Here is a 26,923-nt window from a genome sequence, read left to right as displayed (position 1 = left end):
TTGATGTGCTTTATCCTAGTGAATGTCAGCTTTGGCACGCTCTCTGCTGAGGTACCGTCAAGTACTGAAACTACCGCTTTGTTCCACCCCACATCGAGGATATTGTTGTTGCGTTATACTTTTTATATATATAGAGATAGAGAGAGAGAGAATTTTTCTCTAAAAATCGGCACATGAAGGGGTTCTCCTCCAGCCTTTTTTGTCCCTAGGCTGTGACACAGAAACCCCCCCGACTGAAACCCCCTCTCGGCAACCCCCCCCCCACCTCCCATAAACCTGCAAACCATCTGTCCCCCTACAAAATCCAAATAAATATTCTTTAAAATAAGGGAAAATGGGTTACAAAAACAACCAAACGTGGCCGGGTTGGTTCAGCGGGTAGAGCAGGCGCATATACACTGAGAGGTTTGTGCCTCGACGCAGAGGTCCAGGGTTGGAGTCCGGCCTGTGACGATTTCCTGCATGTCTTACCCCCCCCTCTCTCCCCTTTCTCACCTAGCTGTCCCGTCAATTAAAGGCGGAAAAGCCCAAAAAATTATCTTAAAAAAAAAAAATGAAGCAAAATCAACGTAGCGGTCTCATAACGCAACGCAAAAACTCTCAAAATGCAATAAATCCACCACCGTCCCGGTCGTCCTCAGTCAAATAAAGAAGACAAAGAAAGAAAATGTTACAGGGAAGGATATATGTCGAGTAGTGGTTGTTTTACAATGGCGCCTGTGTCGAGAGTTTGTCATGTTGCGACTTCTTTTAAAAATGTCTTCTCCTCCGCCCCTCCCCGTCTTTCAGTCCTCTCTTCGCCCCGGAGGTGATCATGCTCTGTCTGATCAAAGTCTTTGACCTTTAACCCGCGGCTTCCCCCCTCCCCTCCCCTCGTCTAACGCTCCGCTCTTTACTCCTCCGCCGCTCGGAGAGGGAGGGGGCGGGAGGGTTGTTCAGTCGGCGTAGTGCATGATGGACTCGACGTAGTTGCCGGGGAACAGGCCCGTGGTCCCGTTCATCACGCCCTCGTACCAGCCGTCGTCGTTCTTCTTGATGACGTAGATGATGGCGCCCTCCTGGAACGAGAGCTCGTCTTCCTTGTCGCGGGCGTAGTCGTAGATGGCCACCACTGCAGGAGGAAGAGAACAAGAAGAACTTTAATATATTTTGATGTTGTGAGGACTCAAATAACTACAAATAACTAATGTTAGGGAAATCTGTTTAGGTTTTGTTACGCGTTCCTGGATTTTATTTTATTTTAAATATATCGGCCGATATATCGGATTTTTAAATCCCTAAATATTTGTATCAATATCGGCCTTAAAAATCCTTTATCTGTTGGTCTCTAGTTTTTCTTCACTTGTCCGGTCGGGCAAGTGAAGGAAAATTCTACTTGCTCAAAGTCAATTTTTACTGGCCCCCTATACAGTCAGTCAGTTGTATTTTATTTCTGTGCCATGATGATGATGATAAATTATTTTGTTTCAGTCAACGTACGTGAAAGAAACTGTTTCTCCCCCCACAATTTGCCACTGTAGCTAAACCGAAAAAGGAACAGGCTGAAGCCAAGGCTTATTGTTGCCTACCCTATCCCATAATCCCCACAGAATCACCCAGAAACCCAACAAAACTAAATGACTAAACACTTGAGTACAATCCTAGTCATTTTACATGTTAATCAAATTACGTCATAACCCGACAGAGACGCACGCACACTTTAAACTCATCTTTAAGTTCATTCCATAATTTAACCCCCAAAAAACTTAGTCCTCACTTTACCAGTTCCAAAGATAGGGAACCATCTTTGATCATAATTACCTGAATACAGACAGGAAGGCCATTGTCCACAACTCGAAAAATGTGTATTATTCATTATATAATATATAATATTATTCATATAGTGCTCTCTTTTGAAGTTTAATTATAGGATCTATATTTGTATTCATATTTCCCCATGCCAGACATTTGGCCCATAAATGAAACCATACGAATAAAAATAAAAATGTCAACGTTTCAAAAAAATGCGTCAAAAGCTTCGAAAAAGCATCAGTCATTGAAAAAAGCCGTCAAAGAAAACGTCAAAGACATCAGGCGCCGACTTAGACCCTCCTCCTCTGCAGCGCTGTGGAGAAGGGTCTGGCAATGCGAGACTAGAACCCTGCAGGCCGCCGCATTGCGAGTAGCTGCGAGTTCCAACTCGTCTCGCCGCGAATCTTTGGTCGGAGCTGTGTTTCACAGCAGGGCAGCGGAGGCAGACCTTTCTCCATGTAGGTGCGCGGGGCCCAGGGCGGGTCCTCCTCGGCGTACGGGTCACTGTACTCCACCACCGCCGACTCCTCTTCATCCTCGTCGTCCTCGTCGTTCTCCGGCGGCGGAGGAGGAGGTGTGTGTTCCTCAAACACCGGCTCCTCGGCGGGCGGAGGTGGAGGCGGCACGTCTGAGACTAGAAAAAGTTTTCAGGCAGGCGGGAAGAAAAAAGAAAAAAAAAGAAAAAAAGGAGGAACAATTAGAGGCAAAGAAAGGAGCACAAAGACGACTGCGTTAGTCAGGGACACAACATGACGGACCGGGATTCCCATGCGTTGGAGAGAGGAACAGAAAGAGTCCATGCTGGATGCATTCAGACAACATTTGAGCTACATTTACAATGCTACGTTTTGGTTTAAAAGAGAATACCTTCTGCTACATTTCCCCCTCTCATTCCCCCTGCTCTGGCGTTTCCCCCTCTCATTCCCCCTGCTCTGGCGTTTCCCCCTCTCATTCCCCCTGCTCTGGCGTTTCCCCCTCTCATTCCCCCTGCTCTGGCGTTTCCCCCTCTCATTCCCCCTGCTCTGGTGTTTCCCCCTCTCATTCCCCCTGCTCTGGCGTTTCCCCCTGGTATCGGTCGGTCACGCGTCTCGTTCTCTCAGACTAAGCTACCAACGTCACCATGGCAACTACCAGCAACAGGCGGAGTACACATGCTGCCTCCTGTTTATGCCCAGTATACCAGAATGTTGATGAGATATGAGGTTTGGGCATGTTAGTTTAAACAGAGATTAGTTCTTCTACTGGAGATAAAAAACACTTGGTGTGCACGGAGATCACTTTTGGCTCAAAACTTAACGCCTAAAAACCAAAATGTAGCGATGTAAATGTAGCCTCAGATACTCAGCACTGTGTATTTTATTCACCGTGGAACTTCATAGCCACAGCCCTTTACTGAGACTGACCTGTAAGCGCTAACATCCAAACACAGAAAACTATGACTCAACAGGAACAAACTCAACGTGCATTTAAAAAGAAATTCAAGTAGGGAACTTGGTTAAAAGGGATTCTCCAGAGAAATCCCACGACACACACACACAAACCAATAAAAAAAAAAAAAAATCACACAGAAACGTGATCATGCTCAACAAACATGCTTCATCGTTCATTCATTACTTTGCTCACTTATTGTAGTGTTAACAAGTGGTCAACGACAAACATTTGCTGCGACAGGGAGCAGAAGTTATCTCCCACTTAGTTGCTGTTCAAACTAGGCCTGCTCGATTATTTTGGTCAATATTGAAATCACGACTTTTGGAAAGATGTTATAAAAAAAAAAAAAAAAAAAAAAAATGTTTTTATTGTGAAACAGTTAAACAAATCAACAGTGAATACACTTGTACTGTGAAATTCCCTGTTTGTTTCTCTCTTTCAGAACACGAGTAAACGTGCAAAACGCAATGTGCAAAATAATCGTTTTTGTTGCGTTTCTGTGATCGTTAGGAGACAAAAATCGTAATCGCGATTACATTTTTCGATTAATTGCACAGCCTTAGTTCAAAATTCACAACTGTTATAACACGCGGTGTCTGAACAAGAATCCTAAAAACTATCTTCTTGTGTTCTTCTCAAGTTTGGAATAATCGCCAGCCATGGAGACAATGTTTTTGTTCACACAAAACAAATGATTTGGATCCACGGTGACTGCGCCGCTCACTCACAATATGAGAACTAAAGAAAATCTACTTGGCAGATAACAAAAGGTCAAACGACAGAATATAGAATAATCCAATCATAGCGTCTCCGGAGCTCTCACTCGGACATATTTCAGAGCCCTGACTGAGCTGATGTTGGAGGTTGATCACTTGTTTACTTCAATAAAGAAAATATTCCACCCAAGGGTACGAATGACACTGAAGGCTCCGATATACCAGCTTTTTAATAATGCAAGCAGACGGAGGTGTGAACGCCGTTGTTCACATACTTACCTGGAGGATTAGTCTATGTCGATGACGTGTTATTTCCAGTGCTGACGCAAAATTCTGCCGGTTGTCCCTGAATTTTGGCCGGATGCCCGTCAACTTCCTCTCTCTTTGTGTTGGCGTTCTATACTCTGGTGGATTTGTGAGGACTATGGTTAACTGCTCCTCAGATCTCTGCAGGGTAAATCCAGACAGCTAGCTAGACTATCTGTCCAATCGGAGTTTTCTGTTGCACGACTAAAACTACTTTTGACGGGTTAGGGTTAGACGTACACATGTTCCACCAAAACAAGTTCCTTCCTGAGGCTATTTAGCAGAGACGCCGTGGCTCCGTCCGGCGCCCAAGATGATTGGTTTGAAGAAATACCAATACCAGAGCACGTTTATTCTCCCATCCAGGCATGCCGTGTGGACTAGCCAGACCCTCCTCTGCAGCGCTGTGGAGGAAGGTCTGGCAATGCGAGACTACTTGAGGATTAAGTGTATATCCACCAGGGGGCAGATCAGGGCAATATCACCCCTGGCCGACACCAGAAGATACTCCTTGGCTGGAGTGTGGAACAGCTGCTGACCAGCCTGTCAGATGATATACCCCCCTCCCCGTTCACGTGCTGAATTGCATCGTGCGGACGCGTAGCGTGAATTTCTGAAGACGTGCACAACCTGCGCAGGATACGCGTGGCAGCCATCGAACGTGTAGTTAAAAAGCATGTATATCGGAGCCTTAACTGTTGGGGAGGGGACTTGAAACGGACGGTGGTCATGCAGGTGGGGGGAGCGAGGGGCTAAAAAAACACTTACTAGTCTCCTGAACTCGGGCCACAAAGCCCATCAGAGGCAGCTGAGGGGTGATCTGCATGGAGGGGGGAGGGGGCGCGAGCGGGCCGGCTATCACCAAACAGAATCAATGCACAGAGGCGGAGGAGGACAAGGCCAGAGAGAGAGAGAGAGAGAGAGAGAGAGGAAGACAAACATAACAAACAGCAAAGACACAAGAAATTAGCTTGGAATATTCAAGGAAAGCACAGAAGAGAGTAGGGCTGCACGATATGAGGAAAATACGTCACTGAATATCGCGCTAACGATATTAGATGCAATACATAACCAGATATTAAAGAGTTCTCCGTTCTGCTGCTTTCAGTATTCTGCTAAAATATAACAAATTGCTTGTTGTTTAAAACTAATACAAGGAAATTATTTCAAACTCTCTTTTATTGAACATCGAATTCAATATAAAAGGCGCCACTGAAAGATGAATGACAGTTACATTATGAAGTGCAATTTTCTGCTGATATTTTCTTTCAACTAAGACAGAAAATCCCTGCGTGTCTTTCGCGATATGTCACAGCCTTTCGTGATGTGTTTATTGTGGCAGTTGATATCGCGATGGTGATTAGAAAACGATATATTGCGCAGCCCTAGAAGAGAGTTAAAGAACAGGAATCAGAATAACAGAAATGCAACGTTAACATTATATAAACAAGTACAGACCTGAGAAATCCATACTTATTAATTTTTCTTCCCATCTGTGGCTACAGAGATGGAAGATATGTGACAGGACTCCCATGAGTCAGAGATGTGTCTACTTCCCCCACCAATTAATCCAAAAAATAGTCAAAATATTTACTGATTAATCGTTAGAAAACGTAAAAGAGTTCAAACTGCCTGTCACAATTCCCCAGAGCGCAAGGTAGCGTCCTACAAATGACTTATTTTGTTTGACTAATGGTCTAAAACCAAAATATACTTAATTTACAATGTTATAAAAAGGGAGAAAAGTAGAAAATCCTCCCATTTGAGAGGCTGGTTACATGTTATTTACTTAAAACAATGAATCAATGATCACAGTTTAATTGTATGTTGATGACTAAACCCTTAGGTCAACTAATCTAGACTGAAACGTATTCCAATGAGGATATTAATTCAAAAATATATTTATTTTAGGAGAGGGTTCAACGTTTTTGCCAGATGGGGCAAGTGAAAAAAAAAAAATCTACTTGCCCAAAGTCAATTTTTACTGGCCTCTTATACAAGTAGTTTTTGTTGAAAGAAAAGTGTGAAAAACACGTTAAAAGAAAACATTGAAAGCGTCAAGAAGCGTCAAAAAAAATAATAATCTACATAATATGTCGAACCTTATCGAAAAAAGGATAAGGATAAAGATCGTAGGCGTGGCACTGAAACCGGACAAATGGAGGACAAAAGATTGCAGAGAGCAGTGACGACAGAGAGAGCTGGTGAAGAGGGGAAGTGGAGTTGTTAAGTTGACGGGAAATGACAGATTACAAAACCAGGAGACAGGAGACCTTTTCTCCTGTCTCCTATCTTTTATTATCTTTCTAACAGATGCAGACAAACTGGAAACAAATGAAAACCTTTATGGAAAAAGGTGTTGAAGGTGGTAATCCCACTCAAGTTTGAGAGTCTGCACCTGGGGTACCTGAAGTTACTACCTCTAGGTTTTTGTCTAGGCTACTCAAATGTTTACTGTTCATTTAAATGAAGCAGGAGCAGATATATTCAGCTTGTCTCTTTCATACTAATTGTATTAATATATTTTACTCATTTTGTCCACTTTGTATAGCAATATCCTTTTTCTCCACGTATTCCTCCAGATTTTCAATTATGTTTACCCATTTCATTTTAGAGTTAATTACATGTATTCCTGTGAAAATACACAGACAAGTACTATGGTTAAAAGGTTTATGTTTTTGAACTTCTACCAAAAGGTTACATGGACATAAATGTGAAAATAGTAATTGTCTCGTGCACACACACACACACACACACACACACACACACAGTACCTGGGTTCTGGGCGAAGTGTGGTCCCCCATTGAGCTGGCTCTGGTTGTGGGCCATGTTGGGCTGACCGGTGACGGACGCGGGTCGGCGGTACGGCAGCGAGCCTCCCACCTGCGAGTTCTGGGGTGGCTGCGCCGGGCGGTTCATGCTGTAGAACTGAGGAGCGCCTGAGAGGAGACAACGCCAGGGGGGCAGCACAGGGTCAATTAACGAGGGGGGGGAGAGGTCATACAACAGAAACAAAACCGCACACACGGAAGCGTCGCATATACCCGTGAAGGGTAGATTGGTGCCTGATCGCTTGCCTGGCTTTTCATACAAGACGCATTTCTCCGCGCCGGTCACAAAGCGATCCTTCTCCTCTACGCTCTTTCTCTCCCTGTGTGTGTGTGTGTGTGTGTGTGTGTCACTCTGTCCATCCATTGGCCTCTTTGTGTGTCTGATCACATGTCTGTGGACACAGCTGAGAAGTCAAGACCGCCAAAATCACTGTGAACCTGGGTGTTTCATGTTGAAATTTATTTTAGGCCCTGTGGCCTTCCTGTATGCGATTACCTGCCTGGCTCGACACACTCGCTCGTGGCTCACAGAAGAAATACAGGCGACGCCGAGACGATCGCTGCGGTGCAGCCTCTCCGCGCCTGATCGCAGCCGGTGCGGTCGGACAGACTGGATAACACGGGCGCTGAAATGAAAATAGCTCCGCTTCACGGCGCGCAACGGCTATTCGCGGTTCTTCCGCCCTGAACGGTACGGTTAAGTTAATTTAGCCTTGAAGAAATGCCCCCATGCCCCCCGAACATTCATTAACGATAATAAAATACAGGGGCCGCAAGCCAAGCAGCGACAACTCCTTGCAGAAACGGTCACACAATGACAACAAATAAACTTTTCATTAGCCTAGAGATTTCCTAAATTCACTGGGTAACACTTTACTTGAAGGTATCCGCATAGGAGTGACATGACACTGTCATGACACATGAACCCTAACCATAACCTGTCATGACAAAAACCAAATGACACTTACTAAAAGAAGCGTTATGTCATAAACGTTTATGACTTAATGTTTTTGACATGTTCGTGACAGTGTCATGTCACTCTTATGTAGCTACCTTCAAGTAAAGTGTAACCATTCATTGTCTACTTACACTTTATCAGCTGAATTGGGTTTTTTTTATGGAGGAGAAATGAATGAGAATGACAAATGCAATTTTTAAAATGTCCTTAATTCATCATTCATCCATTGGCTACTCTGCTAACAGCAACACTGCACATTGATACGTTACTGTACAATATCCAGCCACACAACAACAACAAAAAGCCTGAATAAATACACACGAATGAAGAGTTCAATGTTCAAGCATTTCACAACACAGCTCATGCATTTTACATTAGAAAACATCACAAGCATCAACACAGACACGGGCGGCTGATGAGATGCTGTGAGGTATGAAGAGCAGCAGCAGGAAATCTGAGGTAGGCGGCAGAGGAGCTGCACGCCGGCCAGACGGTGCCGACATTTGATATTCCAGACATAGGTTCTGATGAGTGAAGTGCTCTATGATGGCCTTCAAAAGTAGAATTTCTTGTTGAGCACTTAATAAAGACTCGGATGCTAAGTGGAAAGCCTTCCTTTTGAAATGCAGACAAGAAACTCCACACTTCATTATCATGTTTACCTTACACTTTCGAAACTCAAGATTGCATTTTCAAAAAGATTCTATTAGGTGTGCAGCACCTTGAGAGGTGGACATTTCTGAAGGTAAAGCAGAGAAGGCTGCGGTTGGTATCTGAAAGCTCTATCTATCTCCTAAAGTAGTTATAACCAGGTACAAATATATGATGCACTGACCAGATCCATCAGATTTTTAATGGGGCTTTAGAATAGTTTCCGCCAAGCAGTCCAGTTCAGTTCGAACGCTCATTTATTTAGTGATTAAAAAGGCTTTTAATTCATAGGGCAACACATTAAAAATACACCAACGCGTGTCGGCCTGAGTCTTCCTCAGGGTGTAAGCCGACACGCGTTGGTGTATTTTTTATGTCTTTCCCTATGAATTAAAGGCCTTTTTTTAATACTTTTTTGTAACCAACCTTGAGTGCCTGGAGTGGATTTTTGTTAACACTTTACATAAAGATATCTACATAAGAGTGACATGACAGTGTCATGAACACGTGAGACGGTCATGACACATGAACCCTAACCATAACTTGTCATGACAAAAACCAAATGACACTTACTAAAAGAAGTGTTATGTCATAACTGTTTATGACTTGTTTATAATGTTTATGACATGTCTTGACAGTGTCATGTCACTCTTATGTAGGTACCTTCAAGTAAAGTGTAACCGGATTTTTTTTTTTAGGACTTTTGTGAATTGCATTTCCTTCCATGAGCGCCGGTGGTTAAAAGGATACCAGAAGCGATCTTGCCACTTCTTTCTTGGTATCCCATTTGCTCGAAAGTTCGGACATATTTGAAGTTTATCCCCCGATTTGCCAATTGGGAATTGACACCGTTACATTACGTCATTTCCGAACTTCTTCCTAGGAGAAACCTTCTAATAGCCATCGATAGTCGGAGCAAGCTGTCAGACAATACCACTGAATATCCAGGGTGACGCCAGTGGATGAACACATCTGGGTCTTTCAAGCAGGAGGATGCATGTCAGGGTGGGGGCGGGGGGGGGGGATGGAGGGGTGTGCAGGGGAGCGGGTGAGCTTCTCCCACCGGCGGTTACACTCACCTTGTGCAGGGTTGCCGTAAGCAGCGGGGCACGTGCCAGTGGGGGCTGCAGAGGCAGGGAGCTGGGGAGGAGGTGGGGGTACAGGCGGGATCTCTATAGGGGGGTTCGGGGCCTGTGGGGGGCCGTCTAGTGCAGTGGTAGGGGCTCCAGGGGTGGTGGCAGTGTTGGGGGGCGGTTGAGCCGGGTTGGATGGGACGGGGGCTGAACCGAGGGGGATCGAAGAGGTAAAAGATAAAAGGGAGGAGAGAAAAGATAGTTGAGGGACGTCAGGACAAGATCAGAGTGAGAAAGGGAGGAAAGGATTCCAGTAGATCCAGGGTTCCTACAACATCCTCGTCTCACTTTAATTCAAGTTAGTTTCAGACGCACGCGCACGCACGCACACACACACACACACACACACACACACACACACACACACACACACACACACACACACACACACACACACACACACACACACACACACACACACACACACACACACACACAAGTCATCTGCTTGGAGAAGGAACAGGAAGCGGGCGTTACCTGGGAAGGCGGTGGGTGGGGCTGGGGTCGGCACGGCGATGGGCACGCCTACGCTGCCACTGCCGCTGTTCTCTCGGCTGCTGCTGCGACTGCTGCTGGGATGGCTGCCTCCGCTGCTCCCACTGCTGGGGGAGGGAGGGAGGGGGGGGGAGTAGGGCAGCACACACGTCAGACGACAAACACCCAAACAAACACACTCCGTCACACTGCCGTACACTCACACTCCGTTTAGCTACGCTTTCCGCGTTGAACGGCATGTCTCGTCGGAACGGTGCGAAACGGCTTCGAGTTGCGTTTTCTCCGGTTTTGGTGGGCGTGTCTCTAGTTTATTGGCTGTGTCCCAGGTGACAGCCAATCAGCAGAGACGTGTCTGTAAACTCGTGGTACTACAAAGACGGATAGAGGATGGATGCCCGACAGGACACGACGGGCCGGGTTTGGACAGATATTTAGAAATGATGTTCTTAATGATGATGATCTTAATGCCCGTCGGGCTCGGGTCGAGTTCGGTTACCGCTCTGTCGGACACGGGCCGGGCTCGGACAGAAAAATGCGGCCCGATCCGCACTCTAAATGTGCACACAACAGGGTGTTCAATGTACCCCCGTTTCAGTTTAAAAAAAACAAAAACGGGTGGCTACGTTTTGTCGGGGCTGACCGTGGCCCTGGCAAATGTCGCACCTCTGTGATGAGATTGGGCTCGCCCGATTCTTTGACAAAGAGGATTATTTGATAATGGGACGCCTTTTCTCTGCGTTTATTCAAAATGGCTCTCCCTAAAAAACTAAATTGCGATCAAATCTTCACTTCTCGCCCCTTTTTCGACCAAACAGTTCCAGGAGACTCTGGAGCCACAGGAACTAAACTCCGGAACTAAAAAGAGCATTTCTGTGTCATCGCATCTTTTGAACCACGAAGATTCGGCAAAATAGTCCGACAGCCGCGAAAACCGCGACAGCTGCGTGTGAAGAGTAAAACCACACAGTGGTCGTGTTGCTCAGTGTACATACTGTGGAGTAACTTTTTATTTTGAATGGATGTCCTGAATAATGAATAAATGGAAAGGAGACATTCTGTACGGAGACGGAACGGGAGACTGACACTCTGATTTCTGTGTTAGTAACCGTGATGAATTACTGCTCAATTGCGCTCCGTGTTCCTCTGAGCTCATTTGCGAACCATTTATCACTCTATTTAGATTCATCAAAAAAGCCAGCAATGTAAAATTGTTTAACGTGACACATAAAAAGTACCAGAAATTGTTGCGTCAATGCTTATATAACGTGCATTTTGGTTGGACCATACTGTTAGTCCTACAGGTAAGGTTCCTGGCTTCCTGAGAAAAGTTCCTGCGGTGGATCAGTGGATCTCTCATTTTGGAATAAAAAAAATCCTTATAGCAGGGCTTCTCAAAAGTCCGGACCAAGGTCCGCACCCGGGACCAAACGCCAAGTCAATCCGGACCCAGCCCTCGGGTTATGAACACATTACATAATGAAGTGTAAAGTTTTCTATTCTGAAATGATTTCTGGGAAAAAGGTACCGGTACCTAAATCCATGTAACGGAAAGAGAGGGAAGGAGAGAGAGGGAAGAACAGAGAGGGAAGGAAAGAGGGAAAGAAGGTAGGGAAGGAAAGAGAGGGAAGGAAAGAGACGGAAAGAGGTAGGGAAGGAAAGAGAGTGAAAGAAAGAGACGGAAAGAGGTAGGGAAGAAAAGAGAGGGAAGGAAAGAGAGGGAAGAGGTAGGGAAGGAAAGAGGGAAGGAAAGAGAGGGAAGGAGGTAGGAAAGGAAAGAGAGGGAAGGAAAGAGAGGGAAGAGGTAGGGAAGGAAAGAGAGGGAAGGAGGTAGGGAAGGAAAGAGAGGGAAGGAAAGAGAGGGAAAGAGGTATGGAAGGAAAGAGAGAGAAGGAAAGAGACGGAAAGAGGTAGGAAAGGAAAGAGAGGGAAGGAGGTAGGGAAGGAAAGAGAGGGAAGGAAAGAGAGGGAAGGAAAGAGAGGGAAAGAGGTAGGGAAGGAAAGAGAGGGAAGGAAAGAGAGGGAAGAGGTAGGGAAGGAAAGAGAGGGAAGGAGGTAGGGAAGGAAAGAGAGGGAAGGAAAGAGAGGGAAAGAGGTAGGGAAGGAAAGAGAGAGAAGGAAAGAGACGGAAAGAGGTAGGAAAGGAAAGAGAGGGAAGGAGGTAGGGAAAGAAAAAGAGGGAAGGAGAGAGAGGAAAGGAGGTAGGGAAGGAAAGAGAGGGAAGGTGAAAAAAGCTACCGGTACCTAAATCCATGTAACTGTTCCAAAATCAATACTAAAAGTTAAAAGTGAGTTGATTCAATTTTTTTTTCTTTGCCAATCAAAACATACCCCTAACCTTAAAAAAAAAAAAATAATTCAGATGCGGCCCTTTGAGGGATAGAACCCCTTGCTCCAAAGCATTCATCTTTCTGAAAACCAGCCAGGAACAATCCGGTGAGCCGTGTTCGGTGTGTTGAAGCCTTTGAAGTTTCCTTCCTCAATAACTCACGTTATTAATGTGGCACCTTCAAGGAGCATTTGATGTTACAGTGCGAGCTGTTATGCCTTTGAAATGACTATGTCACAGTGATTAAAAAAAAAATAATAATAATTAAAAAAAGCAGCTGGAAGCCTTTACCAAGGACACACGACACAGGCGACGCGCTAGCGACACAAGACATAAACAAAGATATGACACGCTGCGGGGGGAAAAAATGCAGGAGGCATCAAGACACGTGTGGGTGGGGGGGGGGGGGGGGCAGGAAAGAGAGCGCATTGCTGAGAGATGAAGAAGAAAAAATATGCGCTGTGGTTGGAGCGGGGCAGATAAAGACTGAGAGGAGAGTCGGGGAAAGTTATCCATTTCTGGACCAGAAATATATAATAAAAAAAAAAACATTTGGCCAACAGATTAGGCACAATGATGAATATCTCTCATGTTTGGGATGACAGATTGTCATCTTAGGGGGGGGGGGGATGAGCTGACATCGGGTTGACAGAACTGTGGGGGCGATGCTGCCTATTTAATGACTATTGCCAAAGGAACCTATGTCTAGCCATGCTAAAAATACAGCTCTGGATCTCCACCTCGTCCTCGTTTCTTTGTCCTTTTTTTGGAGTGGCGAGGAGGGGAGAGCACACAGGTGGGTATTTTTCCAAAATAAACCAATTTGGTACATTCACTGGGAGCAGGAGCTGTTGTACAAAAAAGGTTAACGTTGGGGTCAACCTTTAGGTGGAAGTAAAAAAAAAAAAAAAAAAGGAGAAGGGAGTCAAAAGGGATTCCCACGATGAGTCATTTCAGAGGGGAAAGGGAAAGGCATGTTCACAGGAGCTGGCTCGCATTTTAAGAGTGTGAGAGGAGAAGAAAAGAGGGGGCAGGATGTAGAGAGAAAAAAAGGGGGAGCGTGTTTAAGAAGTGTAGAGAGGCATGCTGGGAAGGGAGGGGGAGTGGGGGGGGTACCTGTACGTGCGGTTCCTCTGATTAACGGATGCAGTGCGTGTAGGGCTCAGCTGGGGCTGCGCCATGTTGCGCGTCGGGCTCGAGACGTAGTCGTTAGGGACGACGGGCGGACGCACCGGCTCGAGCGTCCTATAGGGGGAGTGGCGCCTGAGAGAGGGTCAGGAGGACAGGAGTCGGGGGGAGGGGGGGGGGAGAGGGGGGGCATCGACAGAGAAGTGTGGGGGGGGAGGAGAGCAAGAAACAAACAAGTGCAAACTTAAAAAATGGGCTATGACAGGTGAACATCGGGGGTTGGCTGATGAGAATCCACAGGCGGAGCGGGGGGGGGGGGGGGGGAGGAGTCAGGGCAAAACGCTGTCACTGCTGTCGGCTGGAAAAACCACACTTCCATAACAAAAGATGTACACTGTGAGCTTGTTAGTTTTTCATCATTTCACCATACCTAGAGATTAGCATGGTTGTATTTCAGTTAGCCTAATAGCTGGTTTGATTTGCATTGAGAGATGATCTTATGGAAAGTACCCCATGCCAGTCTCTAGGTATGGTGAAGGGGATGTGATGATGTGGGGGGGCTATTTTAATTCCAAAGGCCAAGGGAACTTCATCAGGATGCGTAGTATCCTGGATCCATGAAATAACTGGCCTTTCAAAATAAAAGTCTGCCTGCCTATATGGGAATTTAACATAGGGGTGTACTGACTTTAGTTGCCAGCGGTTTAGACATTAATGGCTGTGTGTTGAGTTATTTTGAGGGGACAGCACATTTACACCGTTATACAAGCTGTAGCTACACTTAATACTTTACATTGTAGCAAAGTGTCATTTCTTCAGTGTTGTCCCATTAAAAGATATAATGAAATATTTACTAAAATGTGAGGGGTGTACTCGCTTTTGTGAGATACTATATATATATATATATATATATATATATATATATATATAGGCCCATACATATACAGTACAGCATACCCACTACAATACATTAGACTACACCACTGAGAAAACCATAAGCGTTTTTTTCATTTTGCACTGAAAACAGGACAACAGAAGCTATGTGATGCTGAAATTAGACAAAACATTTTTCATGGGGCCTAAAGTCGTGAAAAAAACTGAGCTGAGCATGACAGCGAACCCACGCCTACATATTCTGAACTAGAAGCCTGCAAATTCATTAACTAAAAACACGGAAAATGGTTTCAAACCCCCGACAGCAGCGCTACGCTGACGATGTCCTCTTGTTTTTAAAATGGGGGGGGAAGACACACACACACAAAACCCTGAGATTTATTGATCTGGGACTGAAAAGATGTCGTGGCATGTGAATTTCCCAGCTGACACAGCGGGGGTGACCCATCTCTGAGCACTGTTGCTATGGCAAAAACGTTGCTATGAGGAATATGGGGCAGCCAGGAGTGGGCGGGCTTGGGTCACAAACAAATCACACCAACTGAACGTAAATTTGAACAAACAAAGAGATATATATATATATATATATATATATATATATATATATATATCCATATATCATATCTATATATATCTATCTATATATATCTATATCTATATATATATATATATATATATATATATATATATATATATATATATAGGAAGTTGAAGAACAGGAGACAAATTAAAAGTAAGATGTCCGCTCGCAGCCGCGGGATGCGGCAGAAGGTGCATCATGGGAGAGTCGGAGCTGTGGTTGATCGGTGTGCGTCTTGAAGGGACGGACACACACACACACACACACACACACACGTCTGAAGGTCAATACGAAGGGGTGGACACACCCAGGCACTCACACACAAGACAGACAGACAGACAGACAGACAGACAGACAGACAGACAGACAGCACTTGAACCCAGGAAAGTCCCACGGGACAACAAACACTACGTGCGGCACAAGCAGAGATCCTGTGGGACAAGAGACACCTCCAACAGTCAGAGACACGGAACAGAAACACATCCCCATCTCTGGGATCACGAGCACTTAAGAGACAAGGTGGGAAAACAACATGAAGAGTTTAAACTAGGGCTGGGCAAGAATCAATAGGATCATTTCTGGTCTTTCAACACAATCATATATATCGAAATCATGTACTGTGATGCACAATCACGTTGTCTAAATTGATAACAAGCAGTACTGATTCCATTTTCTAGGAAAATCTGTTGTGAAACATTTTGAGGGAATATCATTTGAAGAACTGCAGACTTGTTTTAACGTCGCACTATTTTTGTGCACGCGTGTAAACATATTTGTCAGTATATAGCTGGAAAGAAATATTTATTTTCCTCTCTCTAATTTCACTGGAAACAGTTCACCACATGACTGATGATTACTCATCTAAAATCTCACCGTAAAAAAAGTATTTCGACAAAAGTTTGTTTTAAAAAGGAACACACCGACTTATTGGGACTGTGTCTTATTTCCCGTATCCCCCAGAGTTAGATAAGTCCAGACATACCCTTCCATCTCCGTGTGTGTCGTAACTCTGTCCGATGGTTCCACCGGTAGCTTAGCCTAGCACAGATCCTGGAGGTAATCGCTTCCAACTAGCCTACTGCTCCCAATAAGTGACAAAATAATGCCTATTTACATGTTACATTTGTATAGTCACAGCGTGTACAAATAAGGTCACATGAGACACAGCCATCTTCTAACCGTATATAAACTGGGAACTATATTCTCAGAAAGGGGAAGCACTGCTGATCTGCTCGGGGCTTCTCAGGCGCTGCAAAGCATATCACTCCGCCCAAGTAGCAGAAGTAGCAGTGCTTCGCCTTTCTGAGAATAAAGTTCCCAGTTTATATACGGTTAGAAGATGGCTGTGTCTCATGTGACCGGTGAATAAGCTAAAGTCCCAATACGTCGGCATGTTCCTTTAAGAGGCGAGCATTGAGAATTGAATGTATGTGATGGATTAAGATGAAATGTTTTTTTACATGTTGTCAAGTCTTGGACAGTAAAGCCTTATGCAGGTATATACAGTATGTTTACGTGCAAGAAGAAAACCATAACCGAGCCTAATTTCAGCATTCCTTTTGGTGTGGAAAATCTCTCCTACGTATGGAGAGAGAGGGAGAACAAATTAGGCTGAGAAGCTTCTTAAAAAGGGATGCCGCCGACTCGGTCTCAGCAGCACAGAGGCGAAGCGAAGCGAAAAACGAAGCGAGGAATACCACTGCACAGAGAAATGGCACTGAAGTGCCTTTTGAACTAACTGAAGGAAACTAATGAAGGAGGTAAGAGGGGTGATGATGAAACAGGGAGCAACCAGGCCCATCTGGTAGGCTCGGGTGTTACGTTCCCAAAACCACAAAAAAAAGGACACCGCTACATTCAGCCTCTGACCACCACAACTCCGTAGGTCCCTCTGAAACACCGTTAACATACCCAAGGGTCCCTTTCCCCGACATGGGCGGGCTGGGGGGCTTCTGTGTCGGGGGGTTTGTGCGAGGGAGTCCGCCGCCGCCGGCCTTCATGTTCTGAGCGCTGGCCTACGGGAGGAGAACAACGGTTGTGAGAAACGTGTCAGTTAACCCAAAGGACTTCAGAAACAGAGCAATTAAAAACATAAAAAAATGAAAACCTTTCGCAACATAAGCCTGTCTTTAAGGAACTTTTTTGGAGAATTATATTTATTCACTTTCCCGCAGAGTTAAATGAGACGATGGAGGAGTCTCAGAGTTAGCATAATGATTAGAAACGGCTAGCCTGGCTCGGTCAAAAGGAAATAAAAAAAAATGAAAGAATCCACTTGAGTTGTGAGTTTAAGGATGAATCGGGCAGTGAAGGTCTTGTTTCAGTGGTATGCGTCATACATATTACATGTTTGGATGTGGTGTGTGTGTGTGTGTGTGTGTGTGTGTGTGTGTGTGTGTGTGTGTGTGTGTGTGAGATGTTGTTTGGGTGACCATACAGATGTTTTTTTACGTTATCTGTTGATTGTTGGAGCAGACAATGCAAGAACATTTTCTGTGTGAACAGACAATAACGTTTCATCTTAGCTTATGCCAGTGTGTTGTGTTTTAACTTTCCATTCTTAACAAATAAGCTACCTCTTTATATACTTTTATAGGGACTTTAGAGACTCCTATATAATTTTTTTTTTACACCGGTTTTGCACTGAAAAGACTGCGTTCAATTTCTTTGTACACGTACAATGACAATAAAGACTACGTGTACAAACTGTAAAACTGCAACTTGTCGTTTTCACACTTTCACACTTAGTTGTACGGATTAAAACAAACCAGATACAGCACCATGGGCTTTAGAGGTGCTAGTGGGTAGATTTTGTTACCTTTTGACAGAACCGGGGCAGTCTTTATGCTAAGCTAAGCGCCTCTAGCGTCATATTGACAGAAATGAGAATGATGTCTATCCCCTCATCTTACTCTCGACAAGACAGCAATGAGCGATATTACTAATCTTTTAATAGCGTTACAATGTAGGCCTGTGTGTAGTGTGTAATAACAACAGAGTGTACATTGTAATTTCCCCATTGGGGATCAATAAAAATTATAAATTATAAAGAAAGAAAAAAACAAAAAAGACAGCTCTCACAGCAATTCAAAACACAAAAAAAACACTTAAATAAATCACATTAGTTTGAGGCTCTTACTTTGAAAGTCTTACCTTAAACCTTTGCAACCACTACGGTTGATTATAAAGATAAAATAAGGCGAGCAGAAAGAGAGAGAAGAAGAAGAAGAAGAAATCGGAGAATTAGCGTGTGAGGGAGAAGGAGAAAAAACAATTATTCATGCATGTGGAACATACAAACTCAGGCAACAGTAGACCCAGTGTTAAAATCGGAGGAATTTCTTCCTTGAGCTCTTTGTGAGGTTGAAGCTAAGGGACTGGATTTTTCTGGAGAAAAAAAACAAAGGCTTGTCCTTGTTCAGAAAGTCAGCAGGAAACTAGCCTTCCAAAAACGGCCACTTTCACCATTTTATTAGATAAAAATATATAATTGCACAAGAATCTGTTAGGCCTCCTGCACACTGGCTGCGTGGCGTGAGCGTGGCGTGAGCGTGGCGTGAGCGTGGCGTGAGTGTGGCGTGAGCGTGGCGTGTCAGTTGCGTGGCGTTTCTGTTGCGTGGCGTGAGCGTGGCGTGTCAGTTGCGTGGCGTTTCTGTTGCGTGTCAGTTGCGTGGCGTGAGCGTGGCGTGTCAGTTGCGTGGCGTTTTCTATGTCTCTGCACACCAGAAAAGTGTCTTGACGCGGCGCTGCTGCTGCTGCTAGCCTTGTCTGTACACATGGATGTTTCCCATTGATAAAACGCAGTGGTATACTTCATGTTAAACATAAATATATCCTGATCTGATTACAGCAAAGACAATGTCGGCAGTATTGACGGCAAAATAGGCTACAGAATATTTCGGTGCAATATTTGAAAATCGATAATTATTATTATTATTTTTTTTTTTAAATGACATTTATAACTATTTACGTCAAAACCTAGAGACTTTCAAACATCAACATGTCATTTATTAAATGTATTCGTTTATATGACATATAAACATCTTTTCGTGTTCTGTTTTTGCTTGCTCGAGCTGCGCCCGAGACGTCCGTGTCACAAGGTCTAACCTGTTACCATGGGAGCCGAAAATAAAAACGGACACGCCACGCAGCTGACACGCTCACGCCACGCAGGCATGGGTGGGGGTGGGCAGCCGGACTCGGTGACCAATCTGATTGGTGGAGAGCTAACCCGGAAATGACGAGCGGGATGAGCGTGACTAGAGGCTCTCAAAAGCTGACGAAAGTCGTTTAAAAACTGACCGTTGTCGATCTGAAATGAAGACAGATTCAGCAACTGCACGGCCTATTTCTCGCTTAAAATGTTTTCAGAAACCCGTTTCGGTGAACCGTCTTCGTAAAATATGAGAACGCATTCCGAAACGACGACGCCATTATGCCCTGTTGAAAAATCCGGGAGCAGCCAGACCCACGTGACGCGTTCGTCCAATCAGCTGCCGGTTTTCTTTTTTTTTGGGCCGACAATACAGATTAGCGCCGCCTGCTGTTATGGAGACGTGTTACGTCTCCCGCACGCGCAGAACGTACGCTCAAGTTGGCGTCTCTTCGGTGTGTTCTGAGGCACTTTTTGGACATCGGGGAGCCGACTGATCAGTCCGACCGCCTTTTCGGGTCGGTGTGTCAGGGGCTTAATATGTAGTACTTTTTGTACTTTTTGAGAGTGTTTCAATCAAATAGTGATCATTTTTGGAGCTCGGTGGGGGGGAAAAACGTCACAGTACTTGACACAAAAAGCAAAGGGTAGAAAAACTAACATTTTGGGGTTATTTTCTTCCTATAATTATTTCTAAATAGGAAGCCGCTGCTCTAGAGCAACATAAAACCATTTTTTCAAAAGACTGAGAATTCTCGGTAACCCTTTACTTGGAGGTATCTACATAAGAGTGACATGACACTGTCGTGAACACATGGCACTGTCGTGACGCAGTCATGACACATGAACCCTAACCATAACTTGTCATGACAAAAACCAAATGACACTTAATAAAAGAAGCGTAAACGTTTATGACTTGTTTATAATGTTTATGACACGTTCATGACAGTGTCACGTCACTCTTATGTAGATACCTTCAAGTAAAGTGTAACCGAATTATCATATTAACTTTAATAAATAGCCTTGAGGCTGGTGTGTTTCACTAGTAATTTCTTTCACTTTAAGTACCATCACTAGAGGCCAACACTAGCTTTAATTAAGACCTTTCCGTTTACATCGACAGCAGTGACTTATCCACACAATTAAGTCTCATTGACAGAATTAAAAAGGGGGGGGGCGGGGAAGAACCAAATGACTACCTTGACTCCGTGGCCCATGTCGTCCAGCATGCTGTAGTCGATGGGCTTGCGGATGTAACGCACAGGCCTCTCGGGATTGGCCGGGGCGATGATCTTGTGCGTGCGGGACGTGTTCTTGTTGGTGGTGAGGATGCCGATCTCCCGCCGGGCCACCTTCTCTTTGTGGATGTCCACCGTCTGAGGACGAGAGGCAGAGGGCCGGACATTTTGTTTCATTTCAGTCGTTGGCTTCTTTTCCAACTTGAAAATAACTGCTATCTGTTTCATGTGATGGATGGACAAGGGCTGGATACTGTAACGATACCTATACCGTGACTTTGATATTGGTTCCTAAACAATACATTTTTTCGATACTAATTTAAAAAAAAAAACGCAAAAACAATTACAAAATTACGGCACAAATCTTTTCATTTATGTTCCAGCTCTGACTACGTGAGCTCTGTGTAACGTAGAGTTCTTCCTGCGTGTCTCTACGACGTGCAACGTTAGGCAGCCAATCACAAACATTATTAGATCTTGGTAGAGGCATGCTGCGTGCTGATTGGCTCTCTGACGCCGATGAGATTCACTCCTTAGGTACTGAATGACGAGGCATTTTCCGATACTCGATACTTTAGAGGCATCTCAGTCTGTGCCTAAAAAGTACTGAATTTGGTACCCAGCCCCATCTGTGACATAACCTAAAAGGTGGAGTAATCAGTATTTTTGCCGCGTGAGCCAAAAAGGAAATGTGGGTGATTTTTTTTGTATGTCAGTTGCCAACCTGCGAGATGTGGTTGATGGAGGACTCCATGCGGCGGAGCTGCGAGGCCTGGATGTCCAGCATCTGGAGGACATTGTTGGCCAGCGTGTTGATCAGGTAGGCGACGCTGGCCAGAGACTGGGTGGTGTAGTTCTTGGTCTCCTCCAGCGCCCTCTGCTTGTCTGGAGACTGAATGAGAGAGGAAAAACATGGGGGAGAACATAGAGAGACGAGGGACATTAGACACAATTTTTGCATTTGAGAGTTTGCAAGGGAAGAAGTCTGTCCAAGAGCGATGAGGATCAAAAATGGCTTTATGCAAAGACATTCTGGAAAACAAGTTTTTTTTAAACCTGCAACCTTGACCACAAGCTCATCCTGCGATCATATTCCAGGGGTTTTCCCCGCCATCGTAAGGTTCAGGTGCAGCACCCGAGATGTTTTGGGCAGCACCTAAAGCCGAATGAATGTAACTATAAGACTTCTCTCAGATTGTAGTTGGACTTCTTTGGCAAGTTCTTTTGAGTGTTAGTTATTTATTATCTGCTCTAGCTTTTCCAACGTTTCCAGACACAGGTATCGAGATAATAAAGTGATGTGAAAAAGAGACGCAAAACTACCACAAAAAAGGGACAAAAAACGACTACCAAGAGTCGCCAAATGACCACAGAGACCCAAAACAACCCTGAAGAAAAAGAAATGACCAAAAAAAGAGACACAACACGACTACAAAGAGACGCAAAAACCCACACAGAGACACAAAATGTGCGGGGAAATTGCATTTGGAGGAAGGATGCATAAACCTCCGCCTAATACGCTGCACCTAAGTCCTCCACAAAGCTAGGGAATTTAGGTATTTCTCATTATTTGAAGAAAAAAAAAAAAAAAATTAACAATCCTGGGCCAGATCTAGTTATGCATCTGAAAAATTTAAAAAACACCAACACCAGCAGGATGGAGGGCAACTGCTGCATCAAAGGTTTCAGTATATTTTAAGTTAAAACTTTAATGGGGAGTGAGCAGCCAGTGTGAAAGGAGGCTTCTGAGGCTGTGTGGGCACATCAACAAGAGCATCAAAAGGGCAGATGGATCCGCTAATGTTTCTGCTGGGAAACGGTGTTCTTTACTGACCCTGAACGTATCGCAGCATGCGAGGTTGAGGTAGAGCATATCAGTATTGTTTAGGTAAATGTATATATATTTACTATTATCAATGCATTGCCAAAATGCCACAAAAAAATGCTTTCAGTCTGGACCCTTTTTATTCCTGTTTTTGTGTGTAAGTGACTGATGGGAACAAACAGCTCTGTGATCGCCAAACCCACCAGACTCCATTCAAATAATCAGCACTTATAGCGTGTATAGAGCCAACATATTTTCACATGTAAATCGGTAAACTATGCGTTTTATTTCAACCAGAACTAGAGTTGTGATTGTTGGAAAAGTGGAAAGACGACCCAAAACGGCTTTTCGTAGTTTGATTTTGTTTCCGTCGACTATGAACGAAGTGTGTTTTACGATGCTAAAATTCCTGTTTATTTACATGGAGTCTGGTGGCTTTAGCGAACGCAATATCACAAAATGTTTTTACGTTTAAAAAAAAAAAAAAAAAAGGATCTTACTCTTTAACAGAAAGGTCGACCTCCTTAGAAATCCTTTCCATAATGTTGCCAGACACTTAGAATATTAATCTGAGCCTGTCAGCGGCAAAACAAGGACTTTTGTGGACGTAAATTGAATGTGCGCAATTGCCCAATAACTTACATTAACGCTTGTTTCGTCTTGCTTAATACTGGACCAATTTCAAAGATTGTTGTTCCCATCAGTCACTTAAGACACAAAAACATGAAAAAAATAGGGTCCAGGTTGAAAATAAAACGAAGATACCCTTCAAGTGTGAGGATTTGCAGCATTCATTTGTTTCATGGGATGCGTTAGTACCGTTATTTAGCTAGACAAGCACTTACAGCAGATAAAGTTTACTAGCGCACCTCTGGTTTTTGGTCGAAATAAATCCTTAAATCACAGCGTTAGATTTGGAAAAACATGCCAGCTTTACACAATGGTCCCTGCTTCTCAAAACGTGAGGATTTTGGGCTCGTCTTTCGTTATAGTAAATTGATTATCTTTGGGTTTTGGACTGGTAGTCGGATAAGACGAGCCATTCCAATAAAAACGGCGATGGGCATTTTTCAGTTTGACAATTAGAAAAAAAAAATTTAAAAAAAAATTCGATAAATCTGGGAAAATAATCTGCAGAGTAACGGATGTGGAAAGTCATTGGTCGCAGCCCTGAAACAAACCCATTCATTATCTATTTCCAAACCAGCATGCCCTTCCTTCGGTGTGCATAGCATAGCAGCAGATTGATTACAACACAGTCTGGGTCACAGCAGCCTTTTGGGTTGCGATTGGATATTGAGTGGCTGATTGATTTTATTCTCCTCCTTTTTAAATTAAATTACAGCTATACTGCAAGAGGCGACTGCCAGGATACCCCCCCCCCCCCTTAAATCTAGGACTTCCTATAGATTTATTTGTAATTCTGTTGCATTCTAAGATATTGACAACATGTCAACCATGCTTCGAATTACGGGAAACCTTTAAAAAAAAAAGGACACAAGCACGCTTCGAAAGCCTCCTGTGAGACGTTTAAGGGGGGAGGGAGATTTTTTTTCTGCACATAAAAAGGTTCCAGAAATATAAAAATAGATATGTCAATGTTGTTTATTTGCTCATTCCATTTCCCAACATCGGTCTCCATGTGTGTTCAAATTCCTACATTTACCAAGTCACCTGAACTCCTCATCATTTTAGGTTATTTTGAAGGAGAAGAAAAAACTGTGCATTGAGAAAACAGGGTTTTAGTATGGGGTTCCTAATAATCCTTTAGGTGAGTGTATGTCGCTTCCCTTTCTACGTGAAACAGAATGAGCTTCTCATGCAAGATACATTTGCAATCCAATCCAACACATCATCAAACACAGCAGCATTTAAAAAAGGCGTGTGGAGGGCGCAGCATTGCTCGGAGCATGAAGACAAACAGGTTCATGTGGCAAAAGTCACAAGAGTAGCTGCTGCCCGCAGGGCAGAACAGAGACACGTTTTGATCCACTGGCTACACTGCGCTAATAGATGGGGCAATATCATTTTCGGAAGGAGAGAATGGATGCATGGGACCAGCAACCTACTAGCCACAGAACGTTGTATTTTATGCCTGAGAAACATAATGAAATATATGACAACGGTATCGGATCGGTACTCTGTATCGGCCGATCGGTTTATCAAATTAAAAAGCTTGGTAGAACAGAAGGTCAAAGACACATTACCTGAAAGGATCTACCCAAAAAACGTACCTAAAAGTTGTTTTTAAATGAGTCAAATTAATTTGAAATGAAAATGCATGTGGTGGCTGGGTTGGCTCAGTGGGTAGAGCAGGCGCACATGTACTGAGAGGCTTATGCCTCGACGCAGAGGTCCAGGGGTCCAGATGTCCTCCCCCCACCCTCTCTCAACTAGCTGTCCTGTCTGAATAAAAGGCGGAAAAGACCAAAAAAATTATCTTAGGGCTGAACAATAGGAGGAAAATATGCGATAACGTTGAATATCTCGAGCACCGAGCAGTTTTGGGTTTGGTGCCTTGCTCAAGACTAGAGCACCTTGGCAGTGCCCAGGAGGTGAACTGGCACCTCTCCAGCTACCAGTCCACCACCATGCTTTGGTCCGTATGGGGGACTTGAACCAGCGAGCCTCCGGTTCAACTCCCTCCCTACAGACTGAGCTACTGCTACTACCGGTGCTGATCAACTGGTTGTTGAAAAGGAACTGCGGGCACGCAAAATAACTTCTGGAAAGCACTAAGTGTTGATGACAAAAAAGAGACCCAAAGAGACACCAAATGTATGGGGGGGAAATTGCATTATGGTTTATTGGTCTCTCCCATTTCTCAAGATTATGAAAACCACCGTACAAGTTCAACTAATTAGGGATAGACCAATTATCTGTATCAGCGTTTTATTTGCCCGATAACCGATAAAGTTAAGTTCGGCCGATCCCTACAACAAGTGTCCACTACTGTACCTGACCAATGTTACAAGAAAGCTAGATTTATGGACATGGATGTTGTGAATTAGAAGTGAAGTATTCCACTAAATATCCCTACCGAGCAAAACTTTTGTCCAGCTGATCTATGAGTGGCAATACCCATCTGACAGCAGCTGAAAAAAGCTTGCAGGGTGAGAAGAAAACCTGGGCCGACTGCCAGACAGCAAGCTGTCATGATCATCCAAGGGCCGCCGCCGCCTTCCCAGAGCAACCTGTCAAACCAGATCAGCCCTGTTTATCAAGGATGGCAGATTTCAGTATCACACCTTGTCGAAAAACCTCTCTTAACTAACACATTTCAACCCCATGCATAACAGGCCTGTAAAGTATGGGATCAGGTGACCAACACTGCTCTCACATGCAGAACACTACACATCAGAAGCTCTGAATGGGATTGAACACACACACACACACACACACACACACACAATGCTATGCAAGTCAACAGAAAAATGAGTCACCTCTTTCACAGAAAACGTTCAGAGATGCAACATTACACTGTCTCTCCCAAGCTGAAGAGCAATGCATGAATGGAATAGGGAAATCACAGCTATGTCGGCTTTAAATTGAGCATTATCGTGGGGTATAAAACCCATAAATCACGTGTATTATGTTGATGCAACGTTGAGAGCAGAGTCGCAGTGTTCCAGTCCAACATCATATGTCAGTGGTTGTTGGTAATCTTCTGTCAAACCAAAGCTCATCGCATCTTAACCTGGCTTGATACCACGTCAAACATCGCACCAGCTGTCCGTACAGGCAGCGACTGAGCCCGCAGAGAGCAGATATAGATTGATTTTCACGGTGCCTGTTTGGTTATTTACACCGTGGGGTGATGCCGAGCAGCTGGCTAGCAAGCTGGCTAACGCGATAGTCCACGGTGGATGTACGAGCCGCACACAATGTTATGTCGATGGAAGTATGAATCCACAACATAAGCAGCGTTGTTGCCTTACAACTTATATGTTAGAATGTCTTAGCAGCGGGTTGTTTTTTTTCCCCCCATCACATCGGCAGCGCTAGCAACAGCTAGCCTAGCAGCAGCTAGCCTAGCATCAGTTCGCCACCAGCGTGATGTCCAAAACAAACAAACTACACCGTCTTTTCTTCCACACAATGTGGCAGCCTACCTGGACATAGTTGCTTTCGCAGTACTCCGCGACTCTTTCCAAATTGGTGAAACTGTCTAGTAGTGCGCTTCGTCCTGCTGGAATCTCCTCTTCTAAAAGCATTTGTAGCTCCGCCATTTTCACATCTTTAGCGGAGCGGCGTGTATGTGTGTGTGGGGGAGAGCTCTCTGGCGCCAACCCCGGTCGTATACGGTACTGCAGGGCTCTCCTGCTGGAGAGCAGGGGTTCCCAAAATGAATAAGAAATGCATTACAGCAGACTCCCAATTGGCAAAAACTGCTTGTGTGTTAAGCAAATAGGTTTAATGTAGTTACATGTTTATTAGTTTCCAGTTCAAGGATACCAAACTCCGTGA

General features: G+C 44.4%; 1 protein-coding gene across 4 annotated transcripts; it reads right to left on the bottom strand.

The window, feature by feature from the left end:
- Nucleotides 1-268: 268 nt before the first annotated feature.
- On the bottom strand, nt 269-26,729 carry abi2b (abl-interactor 2b). 4 transcript variants are annotated; one of them, XM_078243331.1, is made up of 10 exons: nt 26,569-26,728; nt 21,356-21,523; nt 20,593-20,769; nt 17,152-17,255; nt 13,755-13,901; nt 10,295-10,419; nt 7,019-7,183; nt 5,013-5,099; nt 2,240-2,425; nt 269-1,111 (listed from the first exon to the last, which is right to left on the bottom strand). In XM_078243331.1, the coding sequence occupies exons 1-10, from the start codon at nt 26,683-26,685 to the stop codon at nt 936-938; spliced, it is 1,452 nt and encodes a 483-aa protein (XP_078099457.1). In that variant the 5' UTR covers nt 26,686-26,728; the 3' UTR covers nt 269-935. The 4 variants fall into 4 exon arrangements, with proteins under 4 accessions (XP_078099457.1, XP_078099459.1, XP_078099458.1 ...); XM_078243333.1 differs by lacking the exon at nt 13,755-13,901 and having other exon boundaries at nt 26,569-26,729; XM_078243332.1 differs by lacking the exon at nt 5,013-5,099.
- Nucleotides 26,730-26,923: the final 194 nt, after the last annotated feature.

This window comes from Sander vitreus, chromosome 24 (genome assembly GCF_031162955.1).
Source record: "Sander vitreus isolate 19-12246 chromosome 24, sanVit1, whole genome shotgun sequence".
Taxonomy (NCBI): Eukaryota; Metazoa; Chordata; class Actinopteri; order Perciformes; family Percidae; genus Sander; species Sander vitreus.
The sequence above is the reverse complement of the archived record's forward strand: the minus strand, read 5'-3'. Positions and strand labels throughout refer to the sequence as shown.

Bases quoted from the DNA above. Each gene is read 5' to 3' on its own strand.
- abi2b (XM_078243331.1), bottom strand. From the start codon at position 26,685: ATGGCGGAGCTACAAATGCTTTTAGAAGAGGAGATTCCAGCAGGACGA. The intron at 13,902-17,151 runs GTATGTTAACGG...ACCCTCTCTCAG, and splicing joins TCGGGGAAAGGGACCCTTGG to GCGCCACTCCCCCTATAGGA. The intron at 2,426-5,012 runs GTAAGTGTTTTT...AACTTTTTCTAG, and splicing joins GGCCCGAGTTCAGGAGACTA to TCTCAGACGTGCCGCCTCCA.